A 24,777-nucleotide genomic window follows, 5' to 3' on the forward strand; every position below is an offset into this window, starting at 1 on the left:
ACTTTACTGTGTGACATATTGTGTGTTACTGTGGGCTAAGACTTGTTTGGACTATCAACACACTAAAGTGCACAGACACACCAAGGCCAGAGTTTTGACCCGGCACAGTGTTATTTTGACTATGTGCATGTGGATATCGTCAGCCCGCTCCCCATGAGCCAAGGTATGCAGTATTTATTCACGGTAATCGACCGTTTTACCCATTGCCGGAAGCAATACCACTGGCCTCATAAGACACAGAGACGCACCAAAGCTTTCTTGTTCACTTGGGTTGCATATTTTGGAGTTCCGACCCACAACACCTTGGACCCAAGGGGCCCAGTTCACATCCTCGGTCTGGGCCAACCTAGCCACGTTCTACGGCAGCCAGTTACACCACACCACAGCCTAGCATCCTCAGGCAAATGGCCTCATTGAATGTTTCTACTGGCACCGAAAGCAGCCCTGAAAGCTCGACTTCAAGGCCCTAATTGGATGGACGAACTCCCCTGGGTGCCGTTAGGAATTCGCACAGCATCAAAAGATCTACCAGCGTCGTCAGCCACTTACCAGGGGACATTCACTTCAACCCTCCTGGACCAAAACCCAGTGCTCAAGATGTCCTCCAGCAATTGAGGGAACAAACGGGTAAACAGAAACCTCCGTCACCTTCCCGACACAGCTCTCCACCCTGCCATGTCCCGGCGAACCTGCAGTCCACTGAATTTGTTTTTGTGTGGAGAGGACAGCAAGGGACACCCCTACAATGCCCATACGAAGGCCCATTCAAGGTGTTGCTGCATGATGGTGTCGTTTTCACCTTGGACATTGGAGGGCGGCAGGACAGGTTTACCATTGACCACCTCAAGGCAGTGAATCTGGACTCAGACCAGCCCACCTGGATCCCCAGGTCAGACACAGAGGCCGCCCGCCCAAACACAGTGTGGTAACTTGCTTAAAGGGTAGCAGTGATTCTGAGGTTGAGGTTGGTGTGGCGGGCTGAGCAACCGCGCAGTTAGACGGGCCAAATCGCCGCCCCAGGTGTCTGACACAAGATGGTATGGACCCCCCCTTCCCTCTCGAGAAGCCCATGGTTGGTGACACATGTTGCCTGGGGGATGGCTTGTGTGCCACTGGTCAGGGAGTGACACTGCAACGCACTGACATCACTTCCAAAGGCCAGCACGCCCCTCACAGGAAGTGGGTGGTCTCCTTGAGCAGCGCGATTAATTCAAAATAAAGTTCAGTTACTGGTGTGTGGACATCTCTCATTTCGGTAGCGTTGCCTTTAGAAGACACTACAAAACAAATCTAAGCAATAGCTTCAGCATATTCACTCCCCAAACTCCCCTTTAAATACAAGGACCTTACATTTACACTGGACGTAAGCAGAGAAATTGCAAGTGCTCACAAGGTAGTTAGGAAAACAGGGGAAGAATGCTCCCTTGCAAATTTCTACAGGTGGGACTGTGGAGAGAATTCTGACTGGTTGCATCACTGTCTGGTATGTAGGTGCCAATACACAGGACAGGAAAAGGCTACAGAGAGTTGTAAACTCAGCCAACACCATCATGGGGATCAGCCTTCACACCATTAAGAACATCTACAAGAAGTGGTAACTGAAGAAAGCAGCCTCCATCAAGGACTACACAGCCTAGTGCCCTCTACACACTGCTACCATCAGGAAGGAGGTACAGGAGTCTGAAGACAAAAATCCAACAGTACAAAAACAGCTTCTTCCCCTCTGCCATCAGATTTTTGAAAGGACGATGAACCACAGACACTCATTCACTTTATCCCTTCATTTGTACTAATTTATTTTTAAAAATGTAATTTACAACAATATTTGGACCAGTAAGGCCTGCTGCAACATGTCATTCTGATAAATTCTGATTCTGAACTTGCCACCATCGGCTGACGCCCTGAAACAAGCGAACACTAGCAAAGCTTTGGTACCAGAATAAAGCCAGTTTCACCCTCATTAAAGCCCAGAATAGTTCTCGGGCACCACTTCCTAGCATCACCTTCATCAGTGCTCTCCAGCGTTGTAGGGCTTCTGTTGCTGATGCCCAAGCCAAAAATGTCCTGGTCGTTGGCCCTCATCGCGAGCCGTGCCTGGGGTTTCACCGGGACGGTGACCTTTGCTGAGGCAAAGTTATTGTCAGAGAAGTCGGAGCTGTCTTCTCGAACAGGGAACTCCTCCTGCACAAAGGCACCAGAAGGCAACAGTAAACAGGTGAGGATTTAGGGGAACAGAAAGCAAAAGGTGTTGGGTTTGAAAACCTGGCTCTCCATGCAGGCTGCAGTTTGCCCCACTTCCAGAGCAGGCATCATCCCGGGTTCTCACTCTCTCAAAAGTCGTGGGTACAAGTTCCATCACAGAGACCCCAGAAGGTGATGTCACTGGCTTTGGCATCATTCAAATGGAATGGTTTAACCTCTGGTGGAGAAGGCAGCATGTAAGGGGGGTTGGGGGGGGGGGATGCTGAGCTCCGTGTCAAAAAAAGGTGAGATTTCCTTGGTGTTGGGGCTGATTTTCATCCCCAATCACAATCAATATTCCTCCTACACCACCCCCCCCCATTGCCCATCCCCAGCCAGACCACAGAACCCACCCCCAATCACCTTTTCCTGGCCTGACCCCCCCCCCCATCACCCGCAGCAGCCCCCATTGCTCCTTTTTACCCATCCCAGAGCCGAGGACAGTTTGGACATGGATGAGTCACCAGGATGATCAGAAAATGTTATTTCCTATTGGGAGTTTGATCAGTTGGGGTTGACTAGTGCAGAAACTGGGTTAGTACCTGTATGTCCGACTCTGCCAAAACCAAAGGCCATATTATTCCACTGGATCATTTCCCTCACCCAAAATCATAAAACAGGAAGGAAGTTAAAGTGTAGCAACTCTGCGACTTTGGTCTCAGCATCCCAATCTACAACTGGAACCTTAACGTCCTGATCTGTAGTCTGCAAGCAGTGAGGACTAGTGACAGTTCCTTCTCCATGATAATCCTGAACACCGGTATCCCACAAGGCTGTCTACACAGCTTTCTTTTCCCCAAAGCAAAACACAACCGCTTGGTGAAGATGGAAGCAAATATTCAGCCAATGGAGTGCCCTGGTTGTGCCCACCTACAGCAGCTGATCGAACAAAGTTGTGTTTGAATAAAATGGCGTCATCCAGGATGAAGAGCCAGCCGATGCCACTCACCACTGGGGTGACTCTCCCAAAGTGTCTCCTTATCCCAGCCTATTAAAAGTCTTCATCTCTATTAGTATATTATTGTATTAGTAAGGCTTTATCTGTAAATCTTGGGGGGGGGGGGGCGTTAATAATGATTGCGGTGCAATTAGTGCAATGCTGATATAGTGGCAGAATTTAAATTTTGTAAGCTACAGGAATTATCTGATTAAAGTGAACTTTACATAATTAAATACTACAATACTGATATATTTTTCAATTTACTTTACATTTTGCACTGTCTTTTGTCTTTTGCACTGTTTATTCCTAATGTAGGTGAATTAGTTAGGCATCATAAAAGCACGTCTCAGTCAACTGGAAAATTTGCATATCCACCATCCGTGTTCCCTGTAGGTGTTGGCTACTGGGGATTTTACTGTATATTAATAGTGCTAAGATAGAGAGCAAATTCTTAGGAGGAAGTCTCACCAATAACCTCCCCTGATCTAATCATTTTGACACTCTAACCAAGGAAGTTTACCAATGACATCACTTTCTCTGAAGGCCAAGGGCATTCTGATGTCCCCAAGCTTACTTACCAATTTTAAGTTACACCACAAAAAGTCTCGTGTCTGGATGCATCACTGCGTAGGATTGGAACTGCTCCACCCAAAACCACAAGAAACTGCAGAGTTGTGAAAACAGGTCAGGCCGCCACCCTCCATCTATACTGCCCACTGTCCCGGGAAAGCTGGCAACACCCATCCCACCACGTTCACACTCTCTTCTCCCCCCCCTCCCATCATCCGGAAGATACATGAGGTTGAAAACATGAACCTCAAGACTCAAAGATAGTTTCTCTCCTGCTGTTATCAAACTCTTACATTGTCCTCTCATTAGCAAATGATGATGACTGTTCCATTTTTAACAACTTCACCCTGCAGTATTTTAACTCACAGTAAAGCTCTGTGCTGGTTTTATTATTGTGATATACTCGTGTAAAACTCAATCTCATGAAACCCCCTATTTTGGTCAAAAAATTTTCAATACATCTCATTTAAAAGCTGACCCTACTTTCTCACCTTGGCCCTGGCCACCTGTAGACCAGAGTTCCTGACGTCTTCGACGCAGATTTGCCACTTGGTCCCAGGTGCCCAGAGACTGGAGCTCCCGACATCTCCGATGACCCAAATGCTTACCTTGGTCCTGACTATGCCAGTACCTGTGTCCACGCCAACTCACTTGCCAGTTCCCACACCAACCTCAGCTTGGAGATCTTCATTTCTGAATTCCACAGGCTCATCTCCCCCCCATTAACACTCCTTACCTCTCCTTATACCTTCACACCTCTCCTTACTGAACACCATCTCCTCCTTTGAGCTCCCCCTTTCTTCCCACCCCACTCCCCCAATCCTTTGTTTTTACTTCAATCTCGGTGTCTGCACTTTCGTGTTTTACTCTTGTGGTTTTTGTTACTTGGTGGGACGTGTGTTTTGATGCGCTGACACTGTATTATTACTTTAATTCACTGATTTTGTTCTTTATTCGTTTAGAGATCATTTGGACTTCTGCTACGGTATTTTGATTCTCGTATGAATTTCAGCCCCTCAAAAGTATCTTGCATGTAATAGTTGACTCCATAAATTTAACATTAGTCTAGAAAATTTGACTTTTCTATGAGTCTATACAGTAAGTATGAGTTGCCATCAGGATACCAAACAAAACAAAGCTTTCCAGTCTTGTGGTACTCATGACAATAAAATAATTCAATTCAAACTTACAAGCTTTGGTTTTTTGTCAGAAATGTCACTTTCAAAGTCAGGGTCATCCAGTACAAAGGACAGCAACTGCTTGGCAATTGGCCCTTCAGGGTCACTTTCGGATGACTCTCTGCACTCATGTGCTTTAGCTTTGATCTGGTCTTTGCCTTCGGTCTTGTGTGCTGTGGACACTGGAGTTAGTGGAGTTGCCAGAGAAGGATTGGGAGTCAAAAGGGTGTTACCAGGCAGGCCAGAGGCCATGTATCTGCTGCTGGGCTGCTGCTCGGGTTGGGTAGGAAGAGAAGAGTTGAAGACAGGGACTTGTTCAGTGGTTTTGGTTGGGAATCCATCTTGGAATTTTAAAACATTTTTGGAAGCCCTGAAAAGGAAGGGAAAGAAATCCTGTTAGAGTACTCAACTTTAAACTACTAACTGGGGTCACTGAAGAAAACTTTCATGCATCAGAGCCAGTAATTAGCTTATTTGTACTTTTTTAAATGAAAATATTTGACTGATTTGAATCCATTCATCTTCTTTGGAGAAAGAAATATCCTCAGTGAGAATAAATCCATCCGATTTAACTTCTCAAAACTACAGCCCTCCATTTTGAGCAAAATCCTGGTGAATCTTTTCTGCACCCTATTTCTGCCCCACCCTTCCTGTCGTGTGGTGACCTGACTGTAAGTGTGGTCTTACCAAAGTTTTGTGAAGTTACAACACCAACACTTGTACTGGATAGAGATGAAATTTAAAGTAAGTAATGGTAAGTAATTTTTTTGGTTGAAAAAAGAAAATACAAGTAGAAGACAAGGTATGGTTGGCATGGCGGTTAGCACAACGCACTTACAGCACCAATGATCAGGACTGGTGTTCGAATCCTGTGGTGTCTGTAAGGAGTTTGTACGTTCCCCCTTGTCTGTGTGGGTTTTCTTTGGGGGGGGTTCTGGCTTCCTCCCACTGTTCAAAACGTACTGAGGGTGTAGGTTAATTGGCTGAGAGGTGTGTGTAAGGGAACATTTTGGGTCCAGTGATATAATGTCATTTGTTTCAAGTTAATTATAGAGGATAGGTCTGGGCCTTGGATTGAGATTCTAAATTGGAGAAAGGCTAAATGTGAGGAAATGAGAAAGGACCTGGAATGTGTGGATTGGAATAAGTTGTTTTTCAGCAAGGATGTGTGAGATAAGTGGAGGACCTTCAAAGGTGAAATTTTGAGAGTACAGAGTTTGTATGTTCCTGTCAGGATCAAAGGAAAAGTTAGCAGGCTAAGGGAACCTTGATTTTCGAGGGATATTGGGGATCTGGTTCAGAAGAAGAGAGAATAACAGGTATAGGCAACATGGAGAAAATTAGGTTCTCGAGGAGTGTAAACAATTGCAAGAAAAATCTCAAGAAATAAATCATGAAGGCTAAAAGAAGACATGAAGTTGCTTTGGCAAACAGTGTGAAGGAAAATCCTAAAGGTTTCTACAGATATATTAAGAGCAAATGGATAGTAAGGAACAAAATTGGTCCCCTTTAAAATCAGAGTGGTCGGCTATGACTAGAGCCAAAAGAGATGGGAGAAATCTTAAATGACATTTCCCCCTCTGTAGTCACTAAAGTAACGGGGACAGAGTCGTGGAAAGTAAGGAAAACAAGCAGTGAGGTCACGGAACCTCTACATATTAAAGAGGAGGAAGTGCTTGTTGTCTTAAAGAGAATAAGGCTGGATAAATCCTCAGGCCTTGAGGGAGGCTACTGTAGAAATTGCAGGGGCTCTGACAGAAATATTTAAAATGTCCTTAGCCACGGATGTATTGCCAGAGGATTGGAGGGTAGCTCACATTGTTCCATTGTTTAAAAAAAGCTCCAAAAGTAACCTTGAAAATTATAGCCTGGTGACCCTGACACCAGTGGTAGATTAATTATTGGAAGGTGTTCAAAGAGATCAAATATACATTTATTTGGATAGCCATGGACTGATTAGGGGTAATCAACATGGCTTTGTGTGTGGTAGGTTGTGTTTAACCAACTTATAGAGATTTTCAAGGAGGTTACCAGGAAAGTTGACGAAGGAAAGGATTGGCTGTTGTCTACATGGACTTTCACAAGGTCCTGCATGGGAGGTTAGTCAGGAAGGTTCCAGCGCTAGGTATTCATGGTGAAGTAGTGAACTGGATTCAACAATGGCTGGATGGGAGAAGCTAGAGAGTAGAGGTGGATGATTGTTTCTCAGACTGGAGGCCTGTGATTAGTGGTGTGCCTCAGGGATCAATACTGAGACCATTGTCATTTGCATCGATACCAATGATCTGGATGAAATGTGGTACTTTGAATCAGCAGCTAACACTAAGATTGGAGGTGTTGTGGACAGCAAAGAACGTTTTCAAAGCTTGCAGACCAGCTGGTAAAGTGGGCTGAAAAATGACAGATGGAATTTAATGCAGATAAGTGTGAGGTGTTGCATTTTGCAAGGGCAAACCAAGAAAGGGCATACATGATAGGGCACTGAGGAGTGTGGTAGAACAGAGGGAACTAGCAATACAGATACTGAATTCCCTGAAAGTGGTATAAGGTTGTAAAGAGATCTTTTTGGCATATTGGCCTTCATAAATCAAAGTATAGGAGTTGGGATGTTGTGGTAAAGCTGTATAAGACACTGGTGAGGCCAATTTTGAAGTAATGTTTGCAGTTTTGGTCACCTAACTACAGGAAACATATCAAAAAGACAGAAGATTTACTAGGATGTTGCCTGGACTTCATGGACTGAGTTACAGAGAAAGGTTAAACAGGTTAGGACTTTATTTCCTGGAGCATAGAAGAATGAGGGGTGATTTGATAGAGGTATTTAATATTAAGAGGGGGATAAATAGAGTAAATGTAGGTGAGATTCAAACAAGAGGACATGGGTTAAGGGTGAAAGGGGAAAAGTTTAGAGGGAACATGAGGGAGATCTTCTCTCAGAGTGGGAGTGTAGAAGGAGCTGCCAGCTGAAGTGGTGAATACGGGCTCAATTTTAACATTTAAGGGAAAGTTGGTCAGGTATATGGATGGGAGAGGTATGGAGGGCAGTGGGATTAGGCAAGAAAAAGTGGTTCGGTACAGACTAGAGGAGCCGAAGTGTCCTGTGTCTGTGCTGTAAGTCTACATTTAAATATCAAAAATCTACAGATGCTGGAAAGCTGAAATATAAGTAGGAAACACTTGGGAGATCAGGCAGCATTTTGAGGAGAGAAATAAACAGTCAATGCTTCAGGTCAAAGACCTTTTTATCAGAATGAGGTGGTGTATTCATCATGACTCGGGTTGCTGTACGAGGTATTGTCGAGACGATGCAGCAGCGAAGGGACCTGGAAATTTGATGGTGTTTGGTGGAGAAGTCATTGGCTGTGTGACGGCAGTTTGAGTGCGGAAAGCCCAGCAAGTTGCGCTGAATCTGCATAATTATAGGTTAGGTTGCTACTTGAGTATTTTTTGTTGTCAATTCTGGACCTGTCATTTTGGAAATTATTTCAAGCCTTGCAGAGGGGATTATGTGAACAAATTTGTAAGACAGACACAAAATATTTAATTTTGCTACCATTTTCTTATTTGCTAATACCTCCCCTTTCAACTTCCTGGAATGTATTATGCCCTACATCATCTGCGGACCTGTAGATGATTTCCTCTAATGCTTTCCAATGCTTCCTGTTTTTGGATCTGCACAAATCAATGGGAAATCTTAATCTTTGATCTTTGCTTCTCTTTCTATTCTTTTCTTTTTCTTTTTATCAGTATTCCTCTAAAAGTAATGATCTTATATTTTACCATGGCTTTGTAAAGATCACACCCATTTATTTAAGATTCAAGATTCAATTTATTATCTTAGTAATAAAACAGTGTCATATTACATGAAATTTCTTTTTCCCTGCTGCAAGGCAGATGGATTCACCACCAGCAGGAATTACCTAAGCACCTCTTACAGTCAGACTTGCAGTAAGAGAAAGAAGCAAAAGACTCCACCTAGAGTCACCGAGTGTCCGTAGATATACCTCCAGCACTTCTGCAGTCCCCCAGAATCCAATCCAAACCAGTGACAACCCGAGTTCCAGATCTGAACCTCCGACATGGTCAGGAACCCTTCAGTCCCCTCAGCACCTCCTCGCTTCCCGGTTCCAATACCCAATATCCCTCCAACCAGTTTGAACCAATCTCCAGCAGTCCGCAGCCCGGTGCGAGTGTCTCGACAGCAGTCTCTGGCAGCCCACAGCTTCCGCGGGTTCCTCGCCTCAAGTTGCCAACAGCCCACCACATGTACCGGTCCCTCAGCTGCAGAGCCCCTTCACATATACAGCAAGATTTCTGTGACTTGCCAAAAGCACATTCTGACAGACCTTTAAATGTACAGTATCTTTTGACCAAAATTTAATCCACAGGTACTGCAAGTAATTAGGATAGATGGCAGAATGCCACCATTTAGAGCTAAAGGCGGGAAGATGTGCTTCAGTTAAGCAAGGCATTGGTGAGACTACATTGTGTGTAGTGTTGTTCTTTTTTAAAGAAGGAAATAATTCAGCAAAAGTTGACTGGACATCTTTATGAGAAAAGGTTGGACTGGCTCAGCTTTGATCTGATGGTGTTCAGAAATTCTGAGGGGATCTTCACAAATATAGGGTCAGGATGTCCCTCTTATGGGATAATCTAGAAAAGGGGAGGCCAAACCACGGTTCACAAGTCACATGCGGCTCTTTGACATACAATGTGCGGCTTGCAGAAAAACGTTGGCTGAGTCAGGATTTGCCTGGGCTGGTGCTCACAATAGTAGGTTTACTGCGCTTGGCTTGCGACTGCGTGATTGTGGCTGTGTCATAGGCAGTGAAATTAACTGAGTGTAAATGTGATCCAGGCCACCCACCCTCTGGAGCTCCTGACGCCCCGACAACAAACTTTTGGCCCTGGCTGCCAATCGATCTGAGCTCTTGAATTACTGAACTTGGAATTACCACCCAGTCCCGGCCATCCGAGCTCCCGACACCCTGAATGACGCAGGTACTTACCGTGATCAAAGGTCGTATGTGTGTAATAGTCGACCCCCTAAATTTTACCCCAAAAAATTGGTCGTAAAATTTGACTATAACACAAGTATATTTACTTTTGATGATTGAAACTAATACAAATTAGCAGATTAAAAGCCACATACCAGTATAATAAATAAATATTATTACGTACATGTATTTCTTAATACTTATAAAAAAATTGTAACAAAATATGTGTAATGTTTCTTTTATGTCTTGTGGCTCTCAAACTTCTGAAGTTTATCGTATGTGGCTCTTATGTTAAGCAAGTTTGACCACCCCGATCTAGAGCATGGGGATATTATTTAAAAATAAGGGTTATGCACTAATAAGGTCAAGCAAAAAACACTCATCTTTGGAACTCTTTTCCTTAAAGCACAGATGTGGGAGCAGAATCTTGGTATTTTTTGAGACAGAGAGATAGACACTTGACAAGCAAAGTGTATGTGAAAGGTTACTGCATATGGAGAAGAATGCAGAAGAAGTTACAATCAGATCAACAGGATCTTACTAAGGGGCAATGTGGGCTTCAGGGGTGTATGGTGTTCTGCTCAAAATTAATAAGGAGTGCAAGGTTTAAATTTAACATTTTAATTAAAAAAAATTAATTAAAATAAAATTATTTTTATTTACCACAGTAGAAGCTGATTCTGGCCATTTAAACCAAATTATAGCTAAATTAACCAGCAACTCCATATGTTTTGGAGGGTGGGAGCAAACCAGAGTGCCAGGAGGAAACTCGTGCAGACACAGGGAGGACATATAAACTCCTCACAGGCAGTGCTGGTTTCTAACCAAGATTGTTGGCGCTGTATTGTGCGTGGCGCACACAGGGCCTGGTTGTCTATCTGGGCAAAGATGTACCAACATTGGCCCCAGTGCAGTATCATCATATATTTATTTCCCTGAAACAACTACTGACCTTTTTGGTGAATCCACAGTCCTGATGACTTTTACATTTTCCTCTTCGTCACTGGACAGGGTTATATCCTTACTGGGAACCTGCAATTTCATGCTGGGTTTCTGCAGCATCTGGTCGTCAAAATCCAAGTCATCCTGAAAACCAGCGACCATGGGATTGCCATGCCTCTCTCCATCACTGCAGCAGGGAAAGACAGGAATAATGCAGCTGCTCAACCATTTGCAACACAAATCCAAACTCAAAATGCCTCCACCTGTGTTCCCAGAGAAAATCTGTAGATGCTGGTGTTGTAGTGCAATAAACAAATGTGTTGGAGGAACTCAGCAGGTCACACAGCAACAGGAAGCAAAGGATGACTAATGTTTTGTGCCTGCCAAAGTTGCCTGGCTGAAGACTGCCAAGAAAGAACTATTTTAATTCTAAATATCATTGGCACATCAAAAAGTTTCCGAATTGGAGGAATAACACCTTGTATTCCATCTGGCACTCCAACCAGATGGCACCAACATTGGTTTTTCCAATTTCTGCTAACCCCCTCCCTCTGTCTCTTTCCCTATGCCCGTTTCCTTTCTTCCAGCTTCCTATCCCTTTCCCTTCCTTCTAACAGAGGGCTCTCGGCCCTCTTCCCCAATCACTTCTCAGCTTCTGCCCTCCCACCTGTATCCACCTCTTACCTGTTAGCCTGTGCTCTTCCTCTCTCCTCCATTTTATTCAGGTGTCTGCTTTTTTGTTCTTTTTCAGACAAAGGGCTTCGACTCAAAACATTGGTTAGCCTTTACTTCCTATGGATGCTGCATGAACTGCTGCCTTCCTCCAGCATATTTATATATTACCCATGTTCCCCAGCACAGCACAGATGGAGAACCACTACTGAATGTGCATCACTGTCCTAAACCCTCATAGTTGTCTGTGGCTCCAGTGTACCAAACACGTTCATCTTCCCAAACTCTCCAATAATTTCCCGAGATCCTGTCCTGAGAAACAGCTGCCTGTTCACTTCTCCACCTCATTCTTAAACTGCTGACAACTTTCTCAAGCTTCTCTCATCTTATGTACCTCTTTAAATGCCATCGAGGTGCAAGGATGCGGCCTCCATCACATCCCCCCAACTTGAGTGGATCTGCATTGTTTTGGCAATTACTGCACTGCTGTCAAATCTCCCATCTCCAGAACACACTGATTTTGCCAGTGTGGTCCCTCCTGACATTCCTTTGTTCTCACACCTCTCCTCGCTGCCTCACTTCCTGCTCAATGATGATCAAACCCTCAACAAGTGAGGCAGTGAATCAGGTTGTAGTGACCTGCAAATGACAAGTGTACATGGTTCTCAGACTCAAGCATGGAGTCCTCTGGATGATGTGGCCCAAGATGCTGCAATCACATTCCACTCATTGTCCTGAGGTCAGAACCACCTTTGTGCAGCTGCTGGCAAAGATACAGAGGTCAAGAAAGTACACCAACATCTCTACTTCCTTCAAAGGCGAAGAAGGTTCAGCATTTCCCTCCCCCACCCACCCACCCACGTTCCTCAACAACTTCTACAGATGGAAGATAGAAAGCATACACACTGGATGCATCACAGTGGCCACCCGGGAGCTGCTCTGCTCACAATCTGTAGAAGCTCCAGAGGTAGTGAATGCAGCTCAGAACACAGTTTCTCTCCCCACCATGGACTCCATCGACACACTCTGCTGCTTGGGAAAGGCAGCTGATAAACTGAAGAACACCATTATACCCCAATACATTATTTTCTCTCTCCTCCATTGGGGAGCAGTCTTAAGAATGTGAAAGCTTGCAACAACAGACTTAAAAGACAGTTTCTTCCCCACAGGGATCTGGTTCCTGAATGAACCCTGTAGAAATGCTATCATGCCGCCCATGTTTGTGCTAACTAAGATTCCTTTTCATTGTAATCCAAATTGTGCTCCTTACACAGCTGTCATGTCAGAGATAACCTCTTAGTCGGTTTGCAGAAGAACCCTTCTCACTGCACAAGGCATAATGTGACAAATAAACTTAAAATCCAAGATACACAGGAGACCACAAACGCTGGAATGTGCAGTAAAGCAGAGTATAACCAGTATTCCTGCACTGCTCTCTGCCCGTTTTCAGATCACTTTCTTTATCCCTTATCAGCCTCACTACTCTCAAACTACCACTGAATCATCAAAATTTAGAGCTCACCAAGTCTGTGTTGGTTGCAAAATAACTCCCAAGCCCAAAAGACAGGAGATGCTGCTGGATCCGGTACCAATGAATGGGATGGGCCAATCATCTGAAAGGAGCACTTGGATAAGAGTGACCATTGTCATAAACCACAGAGAGCAAAGAAAAAGGTTTAAAAAAGGTCATGGATAAAGAAAAGAATAATCAGGGAAAAATACAAATTTGAGCTAACTTAACATAGATTTGCAAAGCCAGATGGCACCGAACCAAAATCACTGCAATACCAGAAGGTTGATGTCATGGATACGCCTGGATGGATTTTAAGGAAGCAAACTACTGCATGGAAGGCTGGAGAGTCAGCACCTTCATGGATAAAAATTGTCTAACAACAGAAAGTGGCAAGTCATGCAAAACTATCCTTTCAGAGTGAAGGGTGGCAGGAAGGAGTGGTGCCAGGACCATTGATTTGTAAAATGTTTTTTCAAAGATTAGGATTCTGAGGCCATTTAACAAAATCGATGATGAGAAGCTTCCCTTATGCAAGAATGGAGATGTATGAAGACAGCAATCAAGAGGAATATTTTCTGTGAATCTTATGGAGACAGACCATTGAATATATTAAAGAACGAGAAAGCTTTTTTGGTCTGGGTGGCAGGACAGCAGAGCAAAAGCCTAGATCAGAGCAGGTCTAGTCTGACGATGCCAGAGCAAGTCAGAGGCCCCTCCAGCTTCCATCATAATCCTCCACCCAATGGACAGGAAATATAATGTCACATTTTATACCACCTTCCATGAACTACGCTCAAACTAATGACATAATTTGTAATCCACCCTACAATGAGTCTCCTCTATACAGTTCACAAGCAACAATCCTGTTCTCCATCATTACAGGTCTTGTACAGTGATAATGCATCATGTTAACTTGGTGTCCTGGACACACCCAGTAGGGACACCAACCCACTCACCACTATCCTCCTGTGTGGAACCATACCCACTAAATGTCACCTGCACCACACTGCACAATGCAAATTCTACTCACCACTAACAGCCTCCTCCTCCTGTCCCCACTCTGAAAGAAAGGAAGAAACAGAGACTTGGATTTATAGTATCTTTCATCTCCCATGGACAGGCAAACACTTCACTGGCAAGAAAGCAGTGTAAATCTTATATCGGTTCAAATTCACGGTAACTCCATTAACCAACACTGCCTCCTACAATTTTGATCTTCACTAACAACTCCCCTTGTCCAGTGCTGATCCAACTCCCAGCACTACCACTTGTGCAATGCTAATCCCACTCATTCCCTCCATCACAGAGTCTACTTGGAGCATAGCTGTCTACTGTCCAATACTAAACACACTCACCCAAAAATCACCCCCTGCACAATGCTTCCATACTCACCAACCACAAATACTGTGCTTCAAGTGCTAGTGGACAACACCACCTACAGGTTCCCCTCCCAGTCACTCAACACCGTATTTCTGTTCCTTCATCATCGCAAGATTTCAATAAGCTCCCTCCCCAACGACACTGAAGGACTGATAGTGCATGGAGGAAGTTTGCTAGCATCTTCATGGGATGGTCAACAAATGTTGACTTGGCAGCAATACACAGATCCCAAAAACAAATAAATGAAAAGATTGAGTTACACAGTTCTGCACAGTGCTAATCCAAAAACATACCCTCTCCATCCCCACCCACTCTCCATTAACAACCATCTCTGCCTGGATCCAGCCAGGGCAACAGTAACCTCAATGGATGTCACTTACAGAAGATGATGTTTAATGTTTCATTTCTTTAGATGAGCATCAAATTGTGGAAAGTAAATAATTAAATGAGATTAAAGGCTGTCATTCAATATGAAAGTTGGGGCAGCCTTTCTCAGTCTGATGGTTCCCGAATGGATGCATCGAGATGAACAGTGCTGAAGGCCCTACCTGTCACTCTCCTGCCCCACTTCGCTCATCCGTTCCTGCTGAGGAGTCAGGTCCTCTAAGAAGTTTTTGTCCAACCCTTCATTAGGGGAAAAGTCATCCACACACTGCATCTTCATTTCTTCCTCAGGAGATACAGGAATGACTGCATCTGCACATGAGGGGCAAGAACAAAGGCAAGGGAATTAGCAGTCACTGGTGACCAGGAGGAAACAATTCTATCAAATGCGATGAAAGGACGAGGGGCCAGTACAATAGATTAATAATTCATGATTAAGGGAGGAGACATTTAAACATCTTGTTCGCTGATGAGAGACGGGAGTAGGGAGAATGGGGGTGGGCAGAGGGGGTGAGGGCAAGCTAGATACAATGGAACAAGAGGCAATGCAGAAGGGGAGACAAGTGGGGAAGGGGAACAACCAGTGATGAAGTTTAGCCTCAGAACATAGATAAAATACAGGATTCTGTTGACACCATGGTTAAATGAAAAAACACACAAATCCTGGAGAAACTCGGCAAGTCAAACAGGGCCTTTATGTAACAAATGTGAAAATATATCACCAATGTTTCAGGCTGGAGCCCTTCATCAAGGTGTGGGGGTACATGAGAGATGTCTGAACAAAAAGGGGGAGGGGGGTGGAAGATGATAGGTGGGGGAGGGTACACACCGCAGGAGGGGAGTGGGGGAGGAGGCAGGCTAGATGGAGAGAGAAAGGAAGTAGGAATTGGAATAACCAGTTAAGGGGGGGGCGGGGGAGGAAGGCAAGCTGATTAGTGGAATGCAGTGAACTCAATGTTCATGTCCTGGTGTTGGAGGGTGCCCAGACGAAAAATGAGGTGTTGTTCCTCCAATCTGTGGGTGGTCAGTGTGGGGTAGTGTGAAAGGCCATGGATAGACACGAGAATATGGCTCAGAATTGAAATAGTTGGCTATGGGGAGGTCGCTTTTGTTGAGGACAGAGAGAAGGTGCTGGGAAAAGCAATTTCCTAATCTGCGACCAGTCTCTTCAATGTAGAGAGGCCACAGAAGGTGCATCGGATGCAGTAAATGAGTTCTTTGGAGGTACAGGTGAAGAGTTGCTTCACCTGAAAGCTCTATTTGGGACCTCGGACTGTGGCGAGGGAGGAGTGGGTGCAGGTATTACATCTCTTATGACCACAGTGGAAGGAGCTAGGGTGGGGGGGTGGGGCATGGGTGGGGAGGGAAGAGCAGACAAGGGACTCACGAAAGGAGCGGTCCCAACGGAAGGCTGACAGGGGAGGAGAAGGAAAAATGTGTCTGGTGGTGGGGTCTTGTAGTCAGTGCTGGAAATTCTGGTGGATAATGTGTTGGATATGGAGGCTGGTGGGATGGTAGGTGAGGATGTGTTTATTGTGTCTGGGGGAAGCGGGGGGAATAGGGCAGATAAGCAGGGAATGGAGGAGATGCTGGTGAGGGCCGAGATAATAGTGGTGGAGGGGCAGCCACGTTTATGGAAGAAGGCAGACATTTCAGAGGCTCTGGACTGGAAGATCTCATCTTGGGAGCAGATGCTGTGGAGATGGAGAAATTGAGAGAAGGGGATGGAGTCCTTTCAGGGGATAGGGTGTGAGGACAAGTAGTTCAGGTAATTGTGGGAGTTAGCGGGTTTGTAATAGATGCCAGTGGAGAGTCTGTCTGAGATGGAGACAGAGAGATCCAAAAAGGGAGAGTGTTATCAGAGATGGACCAGGTGAGTTTGAGGACCAGGTGGAAATTGGCTGTGAAATTTATGACCTCATCACAGTGCACGAGGCCGCCCCAATGTAGTTGTCGATATACTGGAGTGGGGTGGGGGGGGGGGGGTCTTGCCTGTATTGGTTTGTAGAATGTTTTGCTCCACAAACAGGTACCCATGACTACTCCTTTAATCTGGAGGTAGTGGGGTGAGTTAAAGGAAAAATTGTTAAAGGTGAGGACAGGCAGAGAAGGGTGGTGGTGGAAGGTGACTACTCAGGTCTGAGGTCCAGGAAAAAGCAAAGTGCTTTGAGGCCTTCAGTGTGGGGAATGGAGGTGTAAAGGGATTGGACATCTATTGTGAAGATGAGGCAGTCCGGTTTGGGGAGTCTGAAGTCTTGGAGAAGGTGGAGGGTGTGTGAGGAGTTGCAGATGTAGGTGGGGAGGGATTGAACTAGGGGAGAAAAGATGGGAGTCAAGGTAGGAAGAAACTAGTTCCTTGGGGCAAGAGCAAACAGAGAGAATGGGTCTGCCCAGATTGTTTCAGCCTCAGAACATTAATGATTCTTTTCCTCCAACTTATACACTTGACCCACTGAGTTCCTTCAGCAGATGGTGATTCCAACACTTGCAGTTTCCTGTGTGTTCCCTATGCCAGTATTCCCCATACCTTAACTCAAAGCTACCTATCCTTGGCACACTTGTCCATTCCCCATAGCAACAGAATCGCATATAAAAATACCTGAATGCTGGAGGAACTCAGTTGGTCTTTTCAGCACCTATAGGAGACAAAGATATATTGCATTGCCAATGTTTCGGGTCTGAGCCCTTTTTCAAGGAAAAATTAGAAAAGGCAGAAGCAGGATCTATCAGAAAGTCTCAGAAATCAAACAATGGTAAAGGAATTCAGACCAACGAAAGGTGTTAATTGGATATGATAAAGGACTAGTGAGAATTTATCACGTCTGTGAGAGACAATGGGGGGGAGCAGTGGTGGGGGGGGTTAACGAAAGCCAGATAAATCAATTTTAATGGCATCCGTTTGGAGGGCGCTCAGTCAGAAGATGAGGTGTTGTCCTCCAATTTGCAGGTGGTCTCAGTCTGGCAGTGCATGAGACCATGGACAGACATGTTGGCAAGGGAATGGAATTGAGAACTGAAATGGTGGCCAATGGGATAGAGAATTACCTTGCTGATGTCTGTTCATAGTCTCATGTACTGCCAGACTGAGACCACCCATAAAGTGGAGGAACAACTCTTCATCTTCTGACTGTACACTCTCCGACCGGATGGCATTAATATCAACTTCTATGTCTTTCGTTAATACCCTCCCCACACCCCACCCCCTCAGTCTCTCCTTCTGCCTCCTTTTGCACAGACCTAAGTCCCTTATCACACCCAATTAACACCTGTTGTTGGTCTAGAGTCCTCTCCCATTGTTTGATTTCCGAGACTTTCTGATCTATTTTGCTTCTGCCATTTCAGATTTTTCCTTGAGGAAAGGCTCAGCCCTGAAACATCGGCAATACATCTTCAGCCCCTTTCACACTGCCAATTCTGTGTGGGTTAACCGGCTAATTTAGTGGGTCGATTCCTGGTAATCGTGCAGTGTGAAACATCCCAACCTGGAAGGGCGAGTTAAATTCAACCAGGCTCTAATACTTGGTGGGAGCAAGTGTCAGGGCCCGGCTGAGTTAACTCACTAATTGCTTTCTGGTAGTGCAAAAGCACAACCTGCTCTCGCGGTCACCCCTGGAGCCAAGACTCCTCTTAAAATGCTGGGTTGCTGATCAACCAGATAAATCATGGTGCAGTGGGAAAGGCTCCTAAGCGCAGCAGGCCCTGGTAGGTTTTCCTGCTTCCTAGGAGAGTTGGGAGAGTGAAAGGCCCTTTTGTCTCCTATAGATGCTAAAAAGTGCAGCTGAGTTCCTCCAGCATTTCGGTGTTTTCACTGCAATCACAGTGTCTGCAGCCTGTCGAATTTCACAACAGAATTCCATGAGCAAACACTGACAGAGGGCAGCAGCTACTGGATGAACTAGCTCTGATTAACACCAAGCCCTTGGTCCTTCTGCTCCCCACCCAAAGGAAAGTTTTGCTTCAATCACACTTGAATATCCAGCATATTCCTGGAAATGACTTGCTCCTTACCGGGTTTGGTGACTGAAGACTCAGGCGGGACAGAGGATCCAAAGAGTCTAGACATGAAGCTGCGTTTCTGAGCCTGGGCATTAGACGAGGGGAAGGTGGCGCTGACTGACACAGGCGACATTTCAGTATGTGGTTCAGCAGCAGGGAGCACCAAAGGAGGGGGGGGGGACACCGATGGAGTGGTTGGTGCTTGCACAGGAGGCTGAGGAGTCCCTGGGATGGAGTGGGTAGTGCAAGCTGAACTTGGGGCTACCACAGGCGACTGTGACCCTGAGGATGGGCTTTGCTCATTGGTTGCCAAAGGAGGATTGAAGTTCCGATTCTTGTTATCCATCAGCTCAAGAAATCTGCAAAACAAAGAGTAAACAGAAAATATTAGTCAGGCAGCATCTATGGAGGAAGGACTATCAACTAGAAAGGAAGTCATTTTTGGGATTCCAGGTTAGAATCTCTGGGAATCCTGAAAACAAAATTAATGCAAAAATTACAAAGCATTTCTTATTGCATGAATAGCTAATATTCTAGCTTAAAAAATCATATTTAATTTTAAATTTTATTTTCAGCATGGTAGAAGCCAATTTTGGCCATTGAAAGTTGTGCCACCCACTTAACCTACAACCATGTACGTTTAATGGTGGGAGGAAATCTGAGCACCTGGAGGAAACCAATGCAGAGACAGGGAGAACGTACAAACTCCTTACTGACAGTGTCAGATTCGAACCCAGGTCGCGCTAACCATGCCACCCCTATTGATATCCTACAAATTAAAGCAAGAGTACCCTATTGATTTTAACTAAGCAAACCAGGTGCCAATAATGGACATTTCAAAAAACTAGGCTTTCCACAAAATAAATGTTTGAAGGAGGCGGGGGTGGGGGGGGTGGGGGGGTGGGGGCGTGGCAAGATGGCGTAGAAGAAAGACGCGTGTTCCACCTTTCCTCAGCTGGATTATTAAACACCCGATTTTAAAAAGTATAAAAGTGGCTAAAAATTATATTTTTAAATATTAAAACTATAAAATAGTTTTTTGAATAACAGTGATTAACCATGGCTACCAATGTGAAGAAATCTAAAACACAACTTCAGAATAAATTACCATATAAAAGTGTAGATGATCTGAGGCCTACCTGTACAGCTGAATCCACAGAGTCGTTGTTGGGAGCCTCCAAGCCTCAGAGGACTCCAGCCCATTCAAGCTTGACCTCAGCTCCCATCCTGCAGTCGCATGATGGCGCCGGCACTCTGGTGAGTTCGGTCGTAGCCGATGAACAAAGGGGCCAGAGAGCCCGCAACATTGCTAGGTGGCCCGGGGACGCGCAGTGTAGCGTCGGAGGACGCTCCTGCGCATCCGGTGGTTCTGCCGGGCATGCACAGAGCATCCCGGGTCCATGACCTTTTGGAGAAAGTGTGGGTGTTGGGTGTCCAAAACGCAGCTGCACAGTCAAAGGACCTATGGTGACTGAAGGAGAAGAGGAACTTACCTTATTAGAATTTGCCCAGGAGGAGGAGCCTGCAGTTAAAGAAGGTAGAGCTCAAAAATTAGCTATGGAATCTGGATTGGGCTCAATGTGCACTGTTTTGGAAGGGATTGCTTTCCAAATGGATAATATGTCAAAACAAATGTCAACTCAAATGACCCAAGGATTTATGGAGGTGAAAACAAAAATGAATATTTTGTGTGAAGAAATGTCAACTATGAAACAAGCAATGACTGTAGTTAAGAGTGATATTAACAGATGTATAAAATATGTTGATATTGTACAAGATAATTTAAAAAAATTTAAACAGCCTTTTCTGAATGTCAAAATCAGGTGGAACACAATAGAGAAAAAATGGAAAAAGTGGAAGGTTCTTTTGTAGATTGGGGGATTCAAAGAAGGGATTTATTGAAGAAGACTGATTCATTGCAAAATCAAAGCTGGAGAAATAATGTGAAAATAGTTGGTCTTCCAGAGGACTTTGAAGGTTCTGATCCAATAAAATTTTTTTAGCATTGGATCCCTTGGATATTTAGGTGTGTTTGGAGATGTTAATTATCAGTCATTGTATCAGTTAAATTACGTGCCTATATTAAAACGGATTAAAGCAGATTTGATTAAATGGAAAGATCTTCCATTAACCCCATACCCACCCTTCCTCCAGAGTGGCTACTGGAACTACACACAATACTCTTGCTTTAATGTTTTATAAAGTTGTATGAAAACCTCTTGCATGCGAATGAAGGCAAGCATCCACACATCTTTGGACTTGTACATCAAGGTTCCTTTGTTTCTGCATACTATCTAGAGTCCTATCATTTATGGTAGGCCATCTCCTGCCCTGAATTAACTATCTAAAATGCATCAGCTCACACTTAACAAGATGAATTTCCATCTGCCATAGCTCTTCTCAACTTACCAGCTAATCAATATCTTTCTCCAGACTCAGGCCATCTCCCACACTAACAAAAATACCAAAAATTTTCACGTCTTCTGCAAACTCGTGATTAACATCTAGCATGGAGGGCCATCATTTCAAATGATGCATCACTTATTTAAGATAGAGATGAGGAGGGATTTCTTCTTTCATTAGGTTGGAAATCCTTGGAATCCCCTATCCTCGAAAACTTTGGGGACAAAGCCACTATATATACTGTAATATATTCAAGGCTAAGACTGACAGATGTTTGGCCTGCAGGAAATAGAGGTATAGGGATTATGGAAAGTGCAGTTAGGGTGGAGATTAACACGGTGATTAGTAATGTTGCAGAACATAGAGCACTACAGCTCAGTGCAGGTCTTTCATTCCACGATGTTGTGCCTCCAAATACAAACCTATCACCAAACAAACTTTCCCTGCCTCACACCCATAACCCTCTATTTTTCTTGCATCCACGTACCTGTTGAAGAGTCTTTTAAATATCCCTGTTCTACCAACCTCCATCACAACCCCTGGCAATGCATTCTAGGCACCCACTACTCTCCAGGTTTAAAAAAAAATGCCCCTGACATCTTCCCTAAACTTTTCTCCTCTCACCTTGCACAGATGTCCTCTCGTGTTTGCTACTCTTTTCCCAGGAAAAGATGTTGGCTGTCCACCCTATCTATGCCTCTCATAATCTTATAGACCTCTATAAAGTCTCCTCTCACCCTTCTTCGCTCCACAGAGAAAAGCTCCAGCTCTGTTAACCCTGCCGAAGCTTCCTCATTCACCCAGTAATGAGGCAACCAGAACTGTACTCAACATTCCAACTCTGGTTTTATAGCATGATCGTCTTGCCTATAGATGTTTCTGTTGGTTATTCCCTTTCCAAAGTAATCGGTGGTACTCCATTTGGGCTGAAGCAAATGGACAGTTCTCTGTGCTGAATGCCACAAGTTGATTATTATCAGTCTTGGCTTGACATTCTCAACTCCTTGTCCAGATGAAAACACAATACAGGCTGACACTTCAGAAAGAAAGGAGTGTTACTTAATCATAAATGAAAGTTCAAACTGACATCATGTCGACACTCAAGAGACTGGTGAGGGTTCAAATGAATTTATCATATTGTTGCTGCTGCCTACAACCCAACCTGAAGTGTTGCTCCTTTTATTGAACAATCCATGATGGTTTTCAGACTAGCAATCCTTCAATTTTAACATTCTCACCCTTGTTTTTAAAACTCTTTTCTGACCTTAATGAGCTCTTCACAAGATTCCACTGTTCCTCAAATCTGCCCTCTGCTTCCCCTTCTTTCAGCCATAGAAACATAGAAAATAGGTGCAGGAGTAGGCCATTTGGCCCTTCAAGCCTACACCGCCATTCATTTTGATCATGGCTGATCATCCACTCAGTACCCTGTTCCAGCTCTCTCTCCATACCCCCTGATCCCCCTAGTCACAAGTACTAAATCTAACTCTCTCTTAAATATAGCTATGGAACCGGCCGCAATCACTTCCTGTGGCAGAGAATTCCATAAATCCATCACCCTCTGAGTGAAGAAATTCTTCCTCATCTCAGTCCTAAAGGACTTCCCCTTTATCCTTAAATTGTGACCCATGGTTCTAGACTTGCTCAACATTGGGAACAATCTTCCTGCATCTAGCCTGACAAATCCCTTAAGAATTTTGAACATTTCTATTAAATCTCCTCTTAATCGTCTAAACTCCAGCGAGTCCAAGCCCAGTCGTTCTTGCCTTTCTTCATATGCAAATCCCGCCATCCCTGGTATCAATCTGGTAAACCTTTTCTGCACTCTCTCCATGGCAACGATATCCTTCCTCAGATAAGGAGACCGAAACTGAACACAATACTCTAGGTGAGGTCTCACCAAGGCCCTATACATCTAATCACCTGCAGACATTGCTTCACGAACGAGGTCTGGAACTCAAGGATTCCTTCCCCAACATCCTCAGCCTCTTTCAAACCATGTCTTTGATCAATCCATTGGTCCCAATAACTTGGCCAAACATTGCTTAATAATGTTACTGAGACACATCTTTGGATGTTACTGTGTTGCATACTTTTCCTTTTGCACACATCACCAAAATGACTGAGAGGGTCCTCAACATTTGCTGCTTGTGATAATGTGCACAAAATTAGAAGTGTTGTTTCTCACACAATAGTGTGCTTTTAAACAACTGAAATTTCAAAATAAAATTAATATCAATTTATTCTCTGTGTTTCAGACTTACAGTTCCTTCAGTGATTCTGTTACCACAATAAGACACAGGCATCAAAACCTGAGAGAGTAACTACAAGGTACATCTCACCCCACATTATTTCAATCCCCATCCCGTCCATATTATACTGCCACTTTCCCCTCTGCACTTTCAGTCTTGATGAAGGGATTTGGCCCAAAATATTGACAATTAATGCTGTTCGTCTGGTTCCTCCAGCAGGTTTTGATGTCAGTCCAACATTGACAAATCCCATTTTCTACTCCTGCTTCATGCAGAGCTTCACTCCTCACTCTCAGTCACCCAGCAGCTGCCCAAGGATTTAACCTTATGAAAAAGCTGACCTTTGGTCAAATTTGAATACTGATGGGTCTCACTTTCATGTACAACTGCTGTCAGGTTCATCATTCCCCTTAAACACCTGTGGATGAACAAGATCCAATGCATTTGTTCACTATCAAATTAACCAGAATTTGCTGTAAATTACTACAAATGCCAGAGCCATAATTTGGAGTTCTTTCCATTTCCACACACTCCCCCCCAACATTTACTCCAAGTCTTCTCATTCCTTCACTTATACAAAACTGTGCCTCCCTGCACAATCTAAAACAGAGTTGAACACAATCACAAATCACTTTCAAACCTTTAACAAATAAACCTCGGAATACTTTCATTTCATGCCAATTGATTCCAAGTCAAGATAAGTTGTAGGAGAGGAACCAGAAATTTAAAACGCTCAACCCTTCAAATTCTCTGTGCTTTTATCTGTGCCTATTTAAGAGTCATTTGAATGTCCCTTTTGTTCCACTCTCCACCACCACATCCAGCATAGCATGGTGTAAAAAAAGTTTCTTCCGAAGTCTCTCTCTCTCTCCTAAACCTTCCTCCGCTCACTCTAAACAGGTGTCCTCTGGTATTTGCTATTATTATCTCATGTAAAAGAAGTTGGCTGTTCACCCTTTTTATCCCCCTCAATTCAGTCACCTTTCATCCTTTAACGCTCCAAAGGAAAAAGCCGCAACTCTTTCAATCTTGTTTCATAAGACATCCAGGTAACTTCCTCTGCACCCTTTCCAAAATTTCTACAGCCTTCCCATAATAAAGCAACTGGAACTAAACACAATATGGAATATCTATTGTGAGCCTTTGATCTTTGCCCTTAGAGTCACAAATTATTACCTGGGTTTCCATTACATATCATGTCACACAGCAGACACACTTCTTAACTTGACCCCTCATATATGTCGAACAGAAAAAGGGAAATCAGAAATCCAGTTCTCAGCTTGTTGCCTTTGCAGAAACATTCAATGAT

The 24,777-nt window shown here is 44.3% G+C and overlaps 1 protein-coding gene across 4 annotated transcripts in view; it reads right to left on the bottom strand.

The window, feature by feature from the left end:
• Positions 1-24,777, bottom strand: part of LOC138761972 (rab-like protein 6) — a 155,632-nt gene that overhangs the window by 13,442 nt on the left and 117,413 nt on the right. For 2 of the 4 annotated variants that reach the window (XM_069935024.1, XM_069935014.1), the window contains exons 9-13: positions 18,826-19,172; positions 14,982-15,129; positions 10,879-11,055; positions 4,942-5,299; positions 2,004-2,181 (exon numbers count right to left, since the gene is read on the bottom strand). In XM_069935024.1, coding sequence (XP_069791125.1) covers positions 2,004-2,181; positions 4,942-5,299; positions 10,879-11,055; positions 14,982-15,129; positions 18,826-19,172 — 1,208 coding nt within the window. The remainder of the gene's footprint in view (positions 1-2,003; positions 2,182-4,941; positions 5,300-10,878; positions 11,056-14,981; positions 15,130-18,825; positions 19,173-24,777) is intronic. The other 2 variants (XM_069935040.1, XM_069935030.1) reach the window with 1 other exon arrangement.

This window comes from Narcine bancroftii, chromosome 1 (genome assembly GCF_036971445.1).
Source record: "Narcine bancroftii isolate sNarBan1 chromosome 1, sNarBan1.hap1, whole genome shotgun sequence".
In the NCBI taxonomy this organism is placed as follows: domain Eukaryota; kingdom Metazoa; phylum Chordata; class Chondrichthyes; order Torpediniformes; family Narcinidae; genus Narcine; species Narcine bancroftii.